At 38.5% G+C, this 13,829-nt stretch overlaps 1 protein-coding gene across 3 annotated transcripts in view; it reads right to left on the bottom strand.

The window, feature by feature from the left end:
• The window catches only part of RGS7BP (regulator of G protein signaling 7 binding protein), a 116,932-nt gene that overhangs the window by 36,156 nt on the left and 66,947 nt on the right, over nucleotides 1-13,829 (bottom strand). For all 3 annotated transcript variants that reach the window (XM_029215633.1, XM_029215635.1, XM_029215634.1), the window contains one exon: nucleotides 4,876-5,006. In XM_029215633.1, coding sequence (XP_029071466.1) covers nucleotides 4,876-5,006 — 131 coding nt within the window. The remainder of the gene's footprint in view (nucleotides 1-4,875; nucleotides 5,007-13,829) is intronic.

Here is a 13,829-nt window from a genome sequence, read left to right as displayed (position 1 = left end):
GTTTCTTTTATTGGTGGGTCATTTTCTTTACATTTCTTAATAGGAGGCTGAATACCCTGGAGTCTTTACTGCTCATATTCTATTCTTTGTCTTAAGTTTATCCTGTATTTTGCTGGATGGATGGCGGTTCATTAATTTCTTATGAGAGCATCTTGAGCTCTCAACTCCCACTAGAGTTTGACATTTCTCTCTTCTTTCCCCTTTTGTGACTACATTTCCTCCACATTTTTTCTCTCTTTATGTATCCTGGTGGCACATTGCAGGGGAAGAACCCATCTTATCTTAGGGGGAGGAAGGGATAATCGTATACCTCAAAGGACCTGGGGACAATCTGGCTGTAAGTGATGGCAGAAGAGTGGAGCAGAGTCAGAGAAGACCCTTGAGAGAGCAAGGAGAGATGAAAATAAAGATGAAGGAGCAAGTTCACATGTGAAGGGGGGCTGCACTGGAGTGCTCTCTCTTCTCTGCTGCTTTCAGAATGGGAAGGTTGTCAAAACTGACTGACTGTGGGGAGAATGGGAGAGAGGAAAGCTGTGGTCCAAACAGCAGGATCATCAATTCTCTTAGAAATCTGGCTTCACTTTCTGTCAATAGAGTGAATGAAACCCGTGGTCGCATTTTATCTGGTGTCAGGAAACAAGCAATAATGGTCAATATGATACATGGATTCAGTTGTGGGGAAAGACTTCCTACCTAATTAACTGTGAAGAAGTGAGAGAAACTATTTTTCACTATAAACATAGAAATTAGACTTTGTCAAGTAATGGCCCAAGCTAAAACTTTTAAGTGTTAAAATATGAGATTACACAATGCCTGAAATTATTCCCATCTGTCATCTTCTCCACAGGTTTTCAGAACCACACTCTGCATGGTATAATCCAATAGCCTTTATTAAATGTGGGTTTTTATCTTATATTACCATAATTTACTTTAACTTTCTTGGCCATGAAATAAGACAATCATCTTAGTACTGTTTGTCTTCATTTTTTTGGCAATAGCATGATCTTATAAAGTATAAAAGATTTCCAAGTAGATTGTACCAATCAGACTTATGAGACAGCAAAAATTCAGAAACATGGTGCATGCAAAAATCATGAAGGTCCACTGAAGATGTTGTTAAGGACAAAGGATATTTATAATTTGCTTAATTGGGAGAGAAGGACAATCTTCATTATTAAATTCAAGCTTTCTGCAGAAAATGAGATTTAAAATGATTTCAGGCTTATTTTTCCCAGAAACAAACCATACTCCTTGCCCCTGCGGTAACCTTGTGTGACCTTTTTCTTCAAAGAGTAAAAACATGACTACTCAATACAATAGTAAAACTAAATGTGATATTCAATACTTTCTGGACTTATGGTGGCAGTCAGGGAGGTAATTAGAAATAAAAATAAATTAAGGGGCTTCCCGGGTGGTGCAGTGGTTAAGAATCTGCCTGCCAATGCAGGGGACACAGGTTGAAGCCCTGGTTTGGGAAGATCCCACATGCCACGGAGCAAGTAAGCCCATGCACCACAACTACTGAGCCTGCACGCTCTAGAGGCTGCGTGCCACAACTATTGAGCCCGTGTGCCACAACTACTGAAGCCCATGTGCCTAGAGCCCGTGCTCCACAACAAGAGAAGCCACAGCAATGAGAAGCCTGTGCACCATAACGAAGAGTAGTGCCCGCTCGCTGCATCTAGAGAAAGCCCACATGCAGCAGTGAAGACCCAACGCAGCCAAAAATAAATAAATTAAATAAATAAATTAAAAAAGTAAAAGTACAGAGAATTGGAAAACAATTTGGCTTCAGAATCTAATCACAACAAAAAATTGACCAGAGACTCTCATATAGAGCCCAAATAATGACTCAATTACAATTCCTGTTTTTCCTTGATAGAAGACAAAGAGTAAAGAAGAATTGGCCAAGCTGTAATAAGAAATTAGGATGGAGAAAAAATTAGCTAACCTAAAAGTTATCAAAATACGAATTTTTACCATAGCATTAAAAGAAACATACCAGAAAGAGATTCTAAGCAGAAAGAGATTTCGAGTGTTATAGACTAGAATGGGAATCACCATTCCCCTAAGACTCTGAGGACGAAACTCATCCCTCAGTATCTGTATGTGTGTGTGGGAGAATGGGGGGTTGGTTCTAGGACTTGCCATGGACACCAAAATCCATGGCTCAAGTCCCATAGTTGGCCCTCTGTATCCGTGGTTCCATATCTGTAGATTCAAACAGCCATAGATTGTAAGCATAGTACGTGATCTGCGATTGGTTGAATCTGTGAGGGCCAACTCTATTTGATTTCTTGAAGGGACTGAGTGAGTTCATCTAGACAGGACCCCTTCCAGCCCAAGGCCACACTAGAGATACCACTGTTTGGATAAAGAGTATATTATCTGGCATCTTAATTCTTGGTAGACAGGCTTCTGTCTAGTGGTGATAAAGAATAAAGCATACAACAAAGTTGAAAGTATGTACTTAGGTGAGTAAGAATAGCCAGGTAAGGGCTTGAAAGTTTCCATTTTTATACATATGATGGGGTGATTTCCTTTTGTTTCAAAGGTAGCAAAACAGTTATACATCTTTACTGTGTTTCAGAGTCACCTGGAGTGCCCCCAGATTCTGATTCAGTGGGTTCTGGACAGGATTCATGAGTCTCCATGTTTATCCAGCACCCTGGATAATTTTGAAGCGCATTTTCTAAGGATTTGCACTTTAAGTAGTAATGATTTTAGAAGAATCAAATAGAAATCCATCTGGAGACTTAATTACAATGGGGAGAAATCAAAGATTCCATCAGGTATATTCGTTTTAGAGTCATACTTAGAGTGTTAGGTGCTAGAGCAGGGAGCAGAGGTTTATTATTTTTAAAGGAAGAGGCACGGAAGGACAGGGATCAGAGACGGACAGTGAAGATAGGAGGCAGTGCAGACCACATGAGCTGATCAGTTAAGAGATGATGTGTTTTTTATTTGTGTGGTCAAGACCAAATACGATAAGGAAGAACCTGGATGAGGGAATCCCTGTTACCTTTAAGCAGAGAGCTAGCAGAGAAGGGTCTTCCTTTCAAAAGTCATTTGTGAAAAGACAGAAAGTAGGAGTGGATGGTAGGGAGACCAGGTGAAAAACCAAGGAGTTAGAGTGAGACAGGGAGTGGGGGTCACATGGTGTTACGGACAATCATCAGGGGAGATTTCAGGGGCAACACGGGCATGAAATACTGCAAGCACAGCCAATGCAGACCTGGGGAAAAAAATGACCCATACCCAGTCTAGTCAACCATGATTAGAAAGAATGCAAATACTACTCTGTGTGTGTGTTCATATGTGAATGCGTGTGTGTGTGTGGGGGGGTGATGTTGGCAGTGTATGAGAACAGAGAGGACAAACAAAGACATTGGGCCAGTGACAACTGTTTGGGTCATCAGTGTGTCTGAGTATTCACTTTTCTGATCAGGACTCCTGAGTGTCAAGGGGATAATCTCTCCAAACATGAAGTAAAGGTGGAAACTCATGAAAATTCAGCCTTTAGAAGGAAAAAGAAAAAGATAATATTCATGTATCGAGAAAATAATCTCTCTTTGGAGCAGCGTAGCATAATCTTACTTTTAGTTCTGACTTGTGCATACATGTGTATGCAAGATTTGATTTTTACAGGTTCTTTATCATGTCATCTAGTTCCTCTCAAATTACATGCTCATTTGATTTCATATCTCTTCTTTAGCTGCTTCTTCACCTGAAGGGTCTTTCTTTTTCCTTCACTGTCTGAACCCTATCCTCACAACCTAGCTCAAGTCCCACGCTTTCTAAAAGATTTTCCCTGATTATTACAGTTTACTGACCTTTTCTATCTCTGAATTTAAATCATAGACAAAGGATACCTTCTGTTCATCCCTCTATTTCTTGATCTCAAGCACAAAATGTTTGCATTCAGGAGGCTCCCAAAAATTATTGTTCAATGAATTAGCAAAGAAAATATAGATTGAATCCTCCAGTGACAGAAACTTTTGGCTTCCTCCCCAGCATCCATTCCATTCCACCCTGTCCCTTTATGCAGTAGCCACTGGTTGGGTGGGGTTGACTCATCTCCTAGCTCCAGGAATGGGCCTTGATTGCCTAAACCAATCAGTTTAATTCCATCCCCTTGGCTACTGTGATTGGTTCAAGTGTAGACATGTGGTCTGACCTGGTCCAGTTGGAACGAAGCTCAGGACATTTGCTAGTCTATAATGGGAGAAATTCTCTCTGTATGCATATGTGATGACTGAAACTGTTGGAATCAGTTTGCAAATGTGTGGGAAGGGCAGCGTGAGGGTAAAGTCAACTCCCCCCACCAGAAGGCAGAACATCACTCAAAATGGGAGTCAGAAGTCTGATCAAGCCATGCTGAAGCCACTGCTGCCTCTAGAGGTTTCATTCATTTAAGCCAATATAGTCTCTTTATAGCTTAAACCAGGGAATGAGATTTTGTTTGTTGAGTTCCTCCTATTTTTAAATCTTTGGGACACAACTTATAATTTGTCATCTTGCAACCAAATACATTTAGGGAAGTAGCAGCAATCTTGGATAGCATTTTCTACCCTAGTAAGATCATTATATAATTTGGCTGCCCATGCTGATTCTAGCCAAAGTCATGTTCACAAGTGGTAAAATAATAAATTTGAGAATTGTTTCTACCACAATTTCTATTCAAGATGGTCAATGTTCTTATGTACTTTGATAATACTGATATAGACTTCTTTTATTCATTTATATCAAACATTTCCTGAACATTTATATCCATTCCAATTGTGTGTAGATAAATGGTACATATAGGCCTTTGCAAAAGATGAGGTTTTGTTTAACATTTCTCAGTGTTTATTGCAATATATTAAATGAAGATACCTTTTCGATGAAATTGAAGAGACCCCAGCAGACATATGGATTTTAGCATCTCCGTTGTGTACATTTCTAAGCAGCATTGCAGCTGAATGTAGAGCCGACAGATTTCTGGATGGATCTCACCACCTTCTGGGCTGCAACAGAATGAAAGAGAAAAGCTGTGAACATTCTCAAGATTTCGCTCATCAGCCATTTGTCTCGGCTCTGAGAGGGGAAAATGCCCACTGAAGATTTCTAAAGCCTTGGGTCTAAAATATAGGACTTCTTGCTTTCAAACCAATAACCAAGGTCACAGTTCTTACATAAGTGTCTTTCTGAATAACAGCTCTTAATATTTTTCCCCTTCAGCAGCAGATTTCTGCTAGGAGCTTAAAATCATAAATGTTTTAAGTAATTGAAAATATCAGACATTTTCAATTTAACTGTTGGAACAAACTCCCAAAATACATTTAAACCATAAGACTATCCTAGCTTGCAAGAAGAGATTAAAAACTCTTATTTTTAGAGAAACTAATGAAGAGCTATTCAGTTACCAGTTAGAAGATAGCTCTTTAATATTAAGGCCCTAGCATAATATGGTTAGAGAGCCAAGATACAAATTATTTTTATCAGTCTTTTGTCTCAGTCTAAAGGACATCCTTTATTGTTTGCTATGGTTAATTTTTCAAAGGCTAAGTGTTTTTAGTGAAAAAATGAAAAACTTATGAAAAAAGAAAAGTAATAAAATTCTAATAATTTTGCTTAACAATCTAAGCCTAAATAAATACTGAATTTATGCTCTAAAATTTATTATAAAGTACTTGAGCCTTTCTCTATTAACTGTGGTAAAGCAAACAAATGTGAATATGATAAAACATGGAGTGATCACTTTTTAAGAGGAGAGGAATTAGTTGTTGATAGAACAATATTTTATATGCAGGTAAAATAGCATGTATTGAATAAAGCAAACTAAACCAAAGGGATACAATTTAGAGATAGATTAGAAATGAAAGAAGTCTAAAAAGGAACTCTGTCAAATGTCCTAATGTGTTATCTTTATTTTTATCTCCATTCATTTAAAATGCAGTGAAATCTGACTAAACAATGCAGCATTTGGATTTGATTCTTTTGTAAAGTGGTCAGTGGCAAAATGTCAGGCGCTATTATCAGAAAAAAGATGGTGGCTTCATTTTTATTTAAGTTCTGGAATCACACTATAAAGAATTTGTATTTACATAGCACTTTACAATGATAATAAGTTTACATTTTGAATACTTATTTAGTAGATGAGCCAGCATTATTCAACAATATGGCTTATATAACACAGGAAAATGCAGAATTCTTTCTCTGAGTATGAATGATGCCTGCAAAGTTATTCTATGTCTTTCCTGTGTCAGAACAAAGGACCTCAAAAGAGCTTATATGCAAAATTTGGCTTTATCTGAAAAATAAGAGCCTATATTACTTTCTTATCTGTGTCTCATGGGTCCAGCCCTAGGCCAACACTGGAATCAAGTATATCTTTGGCGGAAGTCCCAGATTTTCTTGCAGAGCTTCTTCCCCCAGGTGCTTTCCACCCTCAAGCTATCCTCCTGCTCGCTGGAGTTCTCCCCCATCCCTCTGCCACACACACACAACGCCTCATTATTTCATATCATCTTCAGCCTTTCAAAATGTCTCTGTGTCTGTCCCCTCCCCTCTCCTCATGGCCCTGCCAGACTCTGAAGGAATAATGGGCATCAGTGGTTCACATAATAAAAAGTGATCCTGGTATATTACCTGCTAACATTGATTTTGATAGAAAAATCTGAAGGTAATGTCCCAAAGACAGGCTAGAGGGAAAATATTTTAAAGCAGGCAGGTCTTTTCCGTGCTGCGTCATCATTTCCATCATAGCTGCTTATTTTCACCTAGGCATAACATTGGCCCTAGTGGTTCATATGCAGATTAAAAAAAAAACTATAAAGAGTCTGTGGTATGTATTGTACATTTGATGAATGGGGCAATTAGCCAGTACAGTATCATTCCAAACCATGGAGTATTCTTATTTTCAGAAGTACAAAATATGTGTTTTGTGGCCTAGTTCCAAAAATATGCAAACTTCATATATATATATGACATTTTATATAATTTAAACAAATGATTACTGTATTAACAAATCTTTAGAGCCAATATATTATTTTACAGCTGGACTGTGAGAGACAAAGCAATGTATTAAGTGCTTTTGAAAAAAAGGCATGTCAGAACAGAGATTAAAATGCCTAACTTCTGTCATTTCCTTGGGTGCCAGCTTCTTAATGCCTCTGTAACCAACGGAGATTCTCTAAACTGTGGAACCATTTTGCCCTTCTTACATGTTATGGGAGGAAACTGAATGGATGCTGCCAAATCAGCCTAACAAAAATTAATTGATGCTAAAGTTGCGTTGTAAATTTTCTGGTTAAAAAATTCTTACATATGCTCATATATTATCCTTTAACATCTTGGAAAATTGAAGTATAGAGAAAGAAAGAAACTAGTCAAAGAGCAACGGGCAAGTTATCTTTTGTGTCAGTGTTTCCCAATGCCTTGACTAGGCTACATTAGCCTCAGGTCTTGTACAATTTATTTCTCCCACTTTAAGAGCTCTAAGCTGTATTACTGCTACTGATTACTAAAAGTTCATTAAAAGAAAAATTGCTGAATGGGTTATAATACGTCTAATATGATCAGTGGGCTGAAATACATTTTTGAGAAGAATTAAGAGCATTTAGGTTATTTTTGTAACAAGTGAACAAGAGTCAGAGCCTGGAGAATGGAGGAAAAGTCAAGAAAACAACAACGTGGAAACTTGAAACTTCCTAGGGATAAGTTACCAGGCCTAGGGGAGATTTCACATTGAAACAAAATTAGGCCTACATACTTACCCCAGGGATGGAAGCAACTTAACTTGGAGGTAACTTTACCATGTGTGACTGATGCTTAGTCTAAAATGATTTACTCTTATTGATCCAGTTGAGGTCCATGAGAGTCACCCTGAGGGGATGCTCATTTAATTCAGTGAAAGAAATTTCATAGGTTAGTGACTTAGGTGTGATTATTTATTTATTTTTCTATTAAGCAGAAGTCAGAAGCTAACCTGATCATTTTGATTCATTTGAAAGCCTAAGTATTAATAGAAAAACACCCTAAAAATTAACTTCGACAATATTTCAGTGATTTAGAGCTCAAGTTGAATCCAAAAACGTTTAAAATAACTGCCAAGTTATGAATCTTTCAATCAACTCTTTAAGGATGAGAAACAGGATTTAATGTCTTAATATTAGGACTTAAGAGACCTGCACTGGTGTAGTAATAGGGGGACAAGGACACAGACATTGCCTAAGTCACCCCTTGATAATGGAAATGCTCTCTAATGTGAATATTCTTTTTTTTTTTTTTTTTTTTTTTTTTTTGGTATGCGGGTTTCTCACCGTTGTGGCCTCTCCCGTTGCGGAGCACAGGCTCCGGACGCTCAGGCTCAGCGGCCATGGCTCACGGGCCCAGCCGCTCCGCAGCGCGTGGGATCTTCCCGGACCGGGGCACGAAACCGTGTCCCCTGCATCGGCAGGCGGACTCTCAACCACTTTGCCACCAGGGAAGCCCATAATGTGAATATTCTTATTTTGTAATTCAAAAGTAATATGATGAACACCCACCAGAATGACTAAAATTAAAAAGACTGACAATGCCAAATGATGATGATATGGAACAACATCTCGTACATTGTCGGTAGGAGTTAAAATGGTACAACGCCTTTGAAAAAAAGTTCTGGAAGTTTCTTATAAAACTAAACATATACCTCCCTATGACCTGGCAATTCCACTTCCAGGTATTTATCCAAGAGAAATGAAAATCTGTTCATAAAAAGATCTTTTTAAGAGTGTTCATAGTAGTTTTATTTAGAATAACTAAAAACTAGAAATAGCCTGGGTGTCTGTCAAGAGGAAAGTGGATAAAGAAACTAGAATATCGTACATAACTATACTTCAATTAAAAAGAAAAGCAACTAGAATATTTCTACAATAGGATAATACTCAATAATTAAAAGGAGTAAACTCCTTATGTACAGAACAATACTGATAAATCTCAAACACATAATCTTGAGTGAGAAGATCCTTATACAAAAGAGTAAATACTGTATGACTCCATTTATATGAAGTTCTAGAACAGATAAAACTAATCCATAGTGATAAATATTAGAACAGTGGTGGAGAGAGTATCGACTGGGAAGGGACATGAGAGGGAACTTTCTAGTGTGAGGGTAGTATTCCATATCTAGATAAAAGTTTGAGTTACCTGGGTGTACACATTTGGCAAAACTTATTGAATGGTACACTTGAGATTTGTGCATTGGATTATATGCAAATTTCATTTTTTATAAAAGAACCATAGGCAGTGATATTTCATAAAGGAAAGTACAGATGAGTTCAAAGTTTGTCCCGAAGCTTTTGCAACATGTACCTGGAAAGTATTACTTAAGTGTAAAGAAAGAAAGAGAAAATTGTAGTCAGAGAGATTTTCAGTATATTACAAAACACTTATTCCTTAATTTTGTATTAAGATGTTTTAAAGCATGTTTCACACAGAAGATGATGTTAAGATGACTTTAAATTAAGTTATAAGCACTTTTCTTTTACATATTGTATATCCTCTCCTTTATCCTTTTCAACCCTTTCAATTGAGGCATAATAAATAAATGAAATTTAAAAAAAAGAACCATAGGCAAATATTGAACTCCACTCAAAGATAAGCATGCTGAACTGTTTAGGTGTAAAATGTCCTGATGTCTGCAACTTCAGAAAAAAAATACAGATTGCGAAGGGATAGAGGGATGAACATACAGATAGATGTGTGGTAAAGCAAGTATAACTTGGCATAAATTGAACAAAACAACTGGGAAGCTTTATGACTAGTAAGGTCAAGTTCAGGGGTTAGCCTACTGGGGATTTTGGTTATGAAATGCCTTGGCCCTGCATCTGTCTGCTCTTTTGCCAAGCTTGCCAGACTTGGTGTTTTGTGCAGCTGCTAATAGCTTCTTGAAAACCAGCAAAATGTTTGTTATTTTGAAAGTCTGTCCCTAATGCAGTGGTTTATATATTTAGATGAAGGCAGAAAGACATAATAAAAGGAAAATGGGTTCCGGAGTCAGAAAACTTAGTTCTAAATATAGACTTTGCTGTGTAGAATCGTGATTGTAGGAAAACCACGTTAAGTTCTCCAAGACTCAGTTTCCTCAGCTGTGAAATAGGCATAACAACTATTCACAACCAAAGTATCTCAAGGTTGGTGCAAGGATCAAATGAGATCATGTATGGGAAAACAAGTAAAAACTGTGAAGGATTGTTAGAAGTTGGCTGCAATCCATCTAAATACATCAAAGTTGTGTATAATCTTATACACAAGCCTTATGGTTGTGTATAATCTTTAGTATTAAAACTTCTCTGACATTCTAAAACATTGTTTACAGCTACCATATATGGAGCTGAAGGAGACTTTGGTTAAATAAACATACCCTTAGGCTGAGAAAGAAAGGTGTGACCCCATTGACAACCACTCAGCATTTCACAGACTTTGGTGATGACAGATAAGCACTTGGGGGTTGTCAGCTAGCAGAGATGGAAACCAGAACTCCTGTTGCAGAAAATATATCCAAGTAGTTCTTCTCAGAACCACCTCTGTTGGCTGTTAAGCCAAATGGCAAGGAAAGACTCAGGGAACCAAATGGGATGAGGGAAAGGGATGATATTCTTTGCTTTATTTTTCAGAGCAAATAGCTGGGGAGGAAAGGGATTAACTGACCTACCCTAGGATAGTGATCTCCGGGATATCTCTTCAAATACCCCCAGTGGTTTCCTCTCAGATAGATTCCACTTATACAAGGATATATCCTAATTCTGTGCCAAATTCAGTGAAGGCTTCAGAGCCCAGCCTTCATACGGTTTCATGAAGGAGATTTCTCAAGGAGGCTCCATGAGTTTACATAATCAGTGAATAGTCAGAGGGCAGAGAGGGCACAAGTTTGTGTGTCTGTGTGTGCATGTGCGTGTGTGAGACCCAGTTATTAGTTTAGGTTTCAAATTCTTAAAATGTAATTACAGGGTCTATGCAAGTTCATAAACACAGAACAGATGGCAGGTACCTACTAAATGACTATACTCTTTCATAACAAAATAAGCCCTGCAATAGATAGAGGAGCCCAGTTAAGCAGAAGAACAGAAACAAGATATTTTTCAAGGTATCTTTATATAATAATAGTTGACTCTCTCTTTTGTCTCCAATTTTCTCATAATCTTCCTTTTAGTGAATTTTTATGAAACTTGTGTTTTGAGCGGTAACCTCCTGTATTTTCTTCACAGAGAGTCATAGCAAGTTTGGCTCCCCCAAGAGCCTTTGAAGAAGTAATTGCAGTAATCCCCTCACTTCACCGCCTGTCAGTTTCATGGGAACATATGGCTTGGTGACTTTCCTGGCCACTGAACACGAGTCTGGATCAAATTCTGCCTTGGTGCTATTCGGGTTCAGTCAGAAATGAAACTTGACTTTTAACAGCAGAGTAAAACCTGTAGTGCAACAGAATTATCTTTTGGTAGCTACTTTGCATACCTTTTGCAAAGCAACAGGCCTCAGAGGGGCCACACCTTTTATGATTTAAGGCTGTATTCTGGTCTTCATCTCCCTGTTGTTTTGGTCTGCCCTCTGGCAGGACCTTTGACATTTCCCCATGACCCAGTTGAGAAGTTGATAAATAATGGGTAGCATTACCAAGCACCTTGTTCATTTTTTTTCCTATTTAAAGAGTAAAACCGGGCTTCCCTGGTGGCGCAGTGGTTGAGGGTCTGCCTGCCGATGCAGGGGGCGCGGGTTCGTGCCCGGGTCCAGGAGGATCCTGCGTGCCGCGGAGCGGCTGGGCCCGTGAGCCATGGCCGCTGAGCCTGCGCGTCCGGAGCCTGTGCTCCGCAACGGGAGAGGCCACAACAGTGAGAGGCCCGCGTACCGCAAAAAAAAAAAAAAAAAAAGTAAAACCTATATTTAAACATATTTAAGCACTTTCAAAAAAAATCAATAGCCATCAGTTTCCTGACATTGTGATACTTACAATGAAATAAGACTAAAAATATTACTATTGAATTGTAAATCATCTTTTATTCGTCTTAAATGTTACTGTTTAAGGCATTACTGAGGAGAGCTGGGAGCAGGTGGTGACCTTTGTGATGCTGAAGGGCCTTTTTGGGCATATCCCAGGGCATCTGAGGTTGAAGGAGTTAATGGACTGAACATCATAACTTTTTTTCTTGATACCTGAAACTCATGCTTATTGATCAGGAGAAAACTAACATTTACAAGGCACTATTCCTTCCGTTTCCAGAATAAAATATCTTATTCTGTCTTGGCTTCTTCTCCCAACCTTCCATCCTTTTTGGCTTGAGGGTCTTTTGGCCTTTCCATCTTTCCCTCTGATTTTCTCAATGTTTTTCTCTTTATGGTCTCTGGTTGGGACTTATGTGGGGTCTGCAAACAGCTCTTTAAGCCTTGACTCTCCAGGTCTTGTGATTCTTACGGCTAGCAGATGGAAGCCTGTGGCTGGTGGAGTCTGTGCTGAGATGACAAGTCAGCACCATGGGTTACATGGCGACAGCCAGCCCTATCCCACTGACTGTAGCTAGGATCAGTTTATTTTTAAGTATACAAGTATATACATATTTACATTTATATTTAAATTAAAGAAGTATATATATATGTTTCCACATTTTAATGAGAAAATTTTTTTTTGCATCAAAAATCAAGATTTTCAACCTCTGATGCTTATTGTTTTCACCTGGTAGCAATGATCTTCAAAGATCAGTTATCATTCAGTGATCATGTGTTACACTGGAAAGAATTCAGCTCATTAATTTTCATTATATTCAAAGTCTGGGTCATTAATTGCGGCAACTGGTTAATTCCTGCTTTTATCCACTGGAATTTTAGAGTTCAACATATTAAACTGTTGCTTTATCTAAATGGCATTTAGCTCCTCATTCTTTTTTTTTTTTTTTTTTTGCGGTACGCGGGCCTCTCACTGTTGTGGCCTCTCTCGTTGCGGAGCACAGGCTCCAGATGTGCAGGCTCAGCGGCCATGGCTCACGGGCCCAGCCGCTCCGCGGCATGTGGGATCTTCCCGGACTGGGGCACGAACCCGCGTCCCCTGCATCGGCAGGCGAACTCTCAACCACTGCGCCACCAGGGAAGCCCTAGCTCCTCATTCTTCACTTGATCTTAGCGAAAAGGCCGAGAAGCGATTAGCTCCTCATTCTTAATTATGTCATTAAGCTAGGTGATGCTATATTTTTCTTTAGCTAAAGCTATAGGCTTCATCAATATTGCCAGAACAATGACATGACTTTAAAACAACCTGAGGTAACTGGGCTGACCAAATTTAACTTATTCAATTAATCCAAAAGAGAGTTTTTGATGAAAAGAAAAAGAAATTTCCTCATCTCATTTAACTGGACGGCACAAAATGTTGATCAGTACTTTAATATCTAATGATGACAATTCAGTATAGTTACATATACTAATATATATAGTTACAGAGTAACTAATTGTCAAATCCATTGTGGTTGTGGCTTCTTCTTATATGTGAGAGACTGTTTATCTAGAGTGATGGCCTGAGAGGTGACAAAATGTCATGAGAGTCCAAAATATAGCTCACACAGGCCTGAAATTCTTTCTTTCTTTTTTTTTTTTTTAGCCTCACAAAACGATTAAACCAGGAAGGCTCTTTGGGGAGCATTTAGGAAAAGGGTAGAAAGATGGCATCTGTTTATCATATAAATAACAATGGCAAATACATATAGCTCCTCCTATGTGCCAGAGCTTCAGTGGTGCCAGTTTAGCTCTCTGGCTCGTTTTTCAGTTTACATGAAGGATCTTGAGAAGAGTTAGAACTTTTTTAGCATTTTGCAGTCTACTTTTCC

This window comes from Monodon monoceros, unplaced genomic scaffold (genome assembly GCF_005190385.1).
Source record: "Monodon monoceros isolate NGI ecotype Baffin Bay Population unplaced genomic scaffold, NGI_Narwhal_1 Super_Scaffold_12, whole genome shotgun sequence".
NCBI classification, from domain to species: domain Eukaryota; kingdom Metazoa; phylum Chordata; class Mammalia; order Artiodactyla; family Monodontidae; genus Monodon; species Monodon monoceros.
Note: the sequence above shows the minus strand (reverse complement) of the source record. Positions and strands in the feature narration are given on the sequence as shown.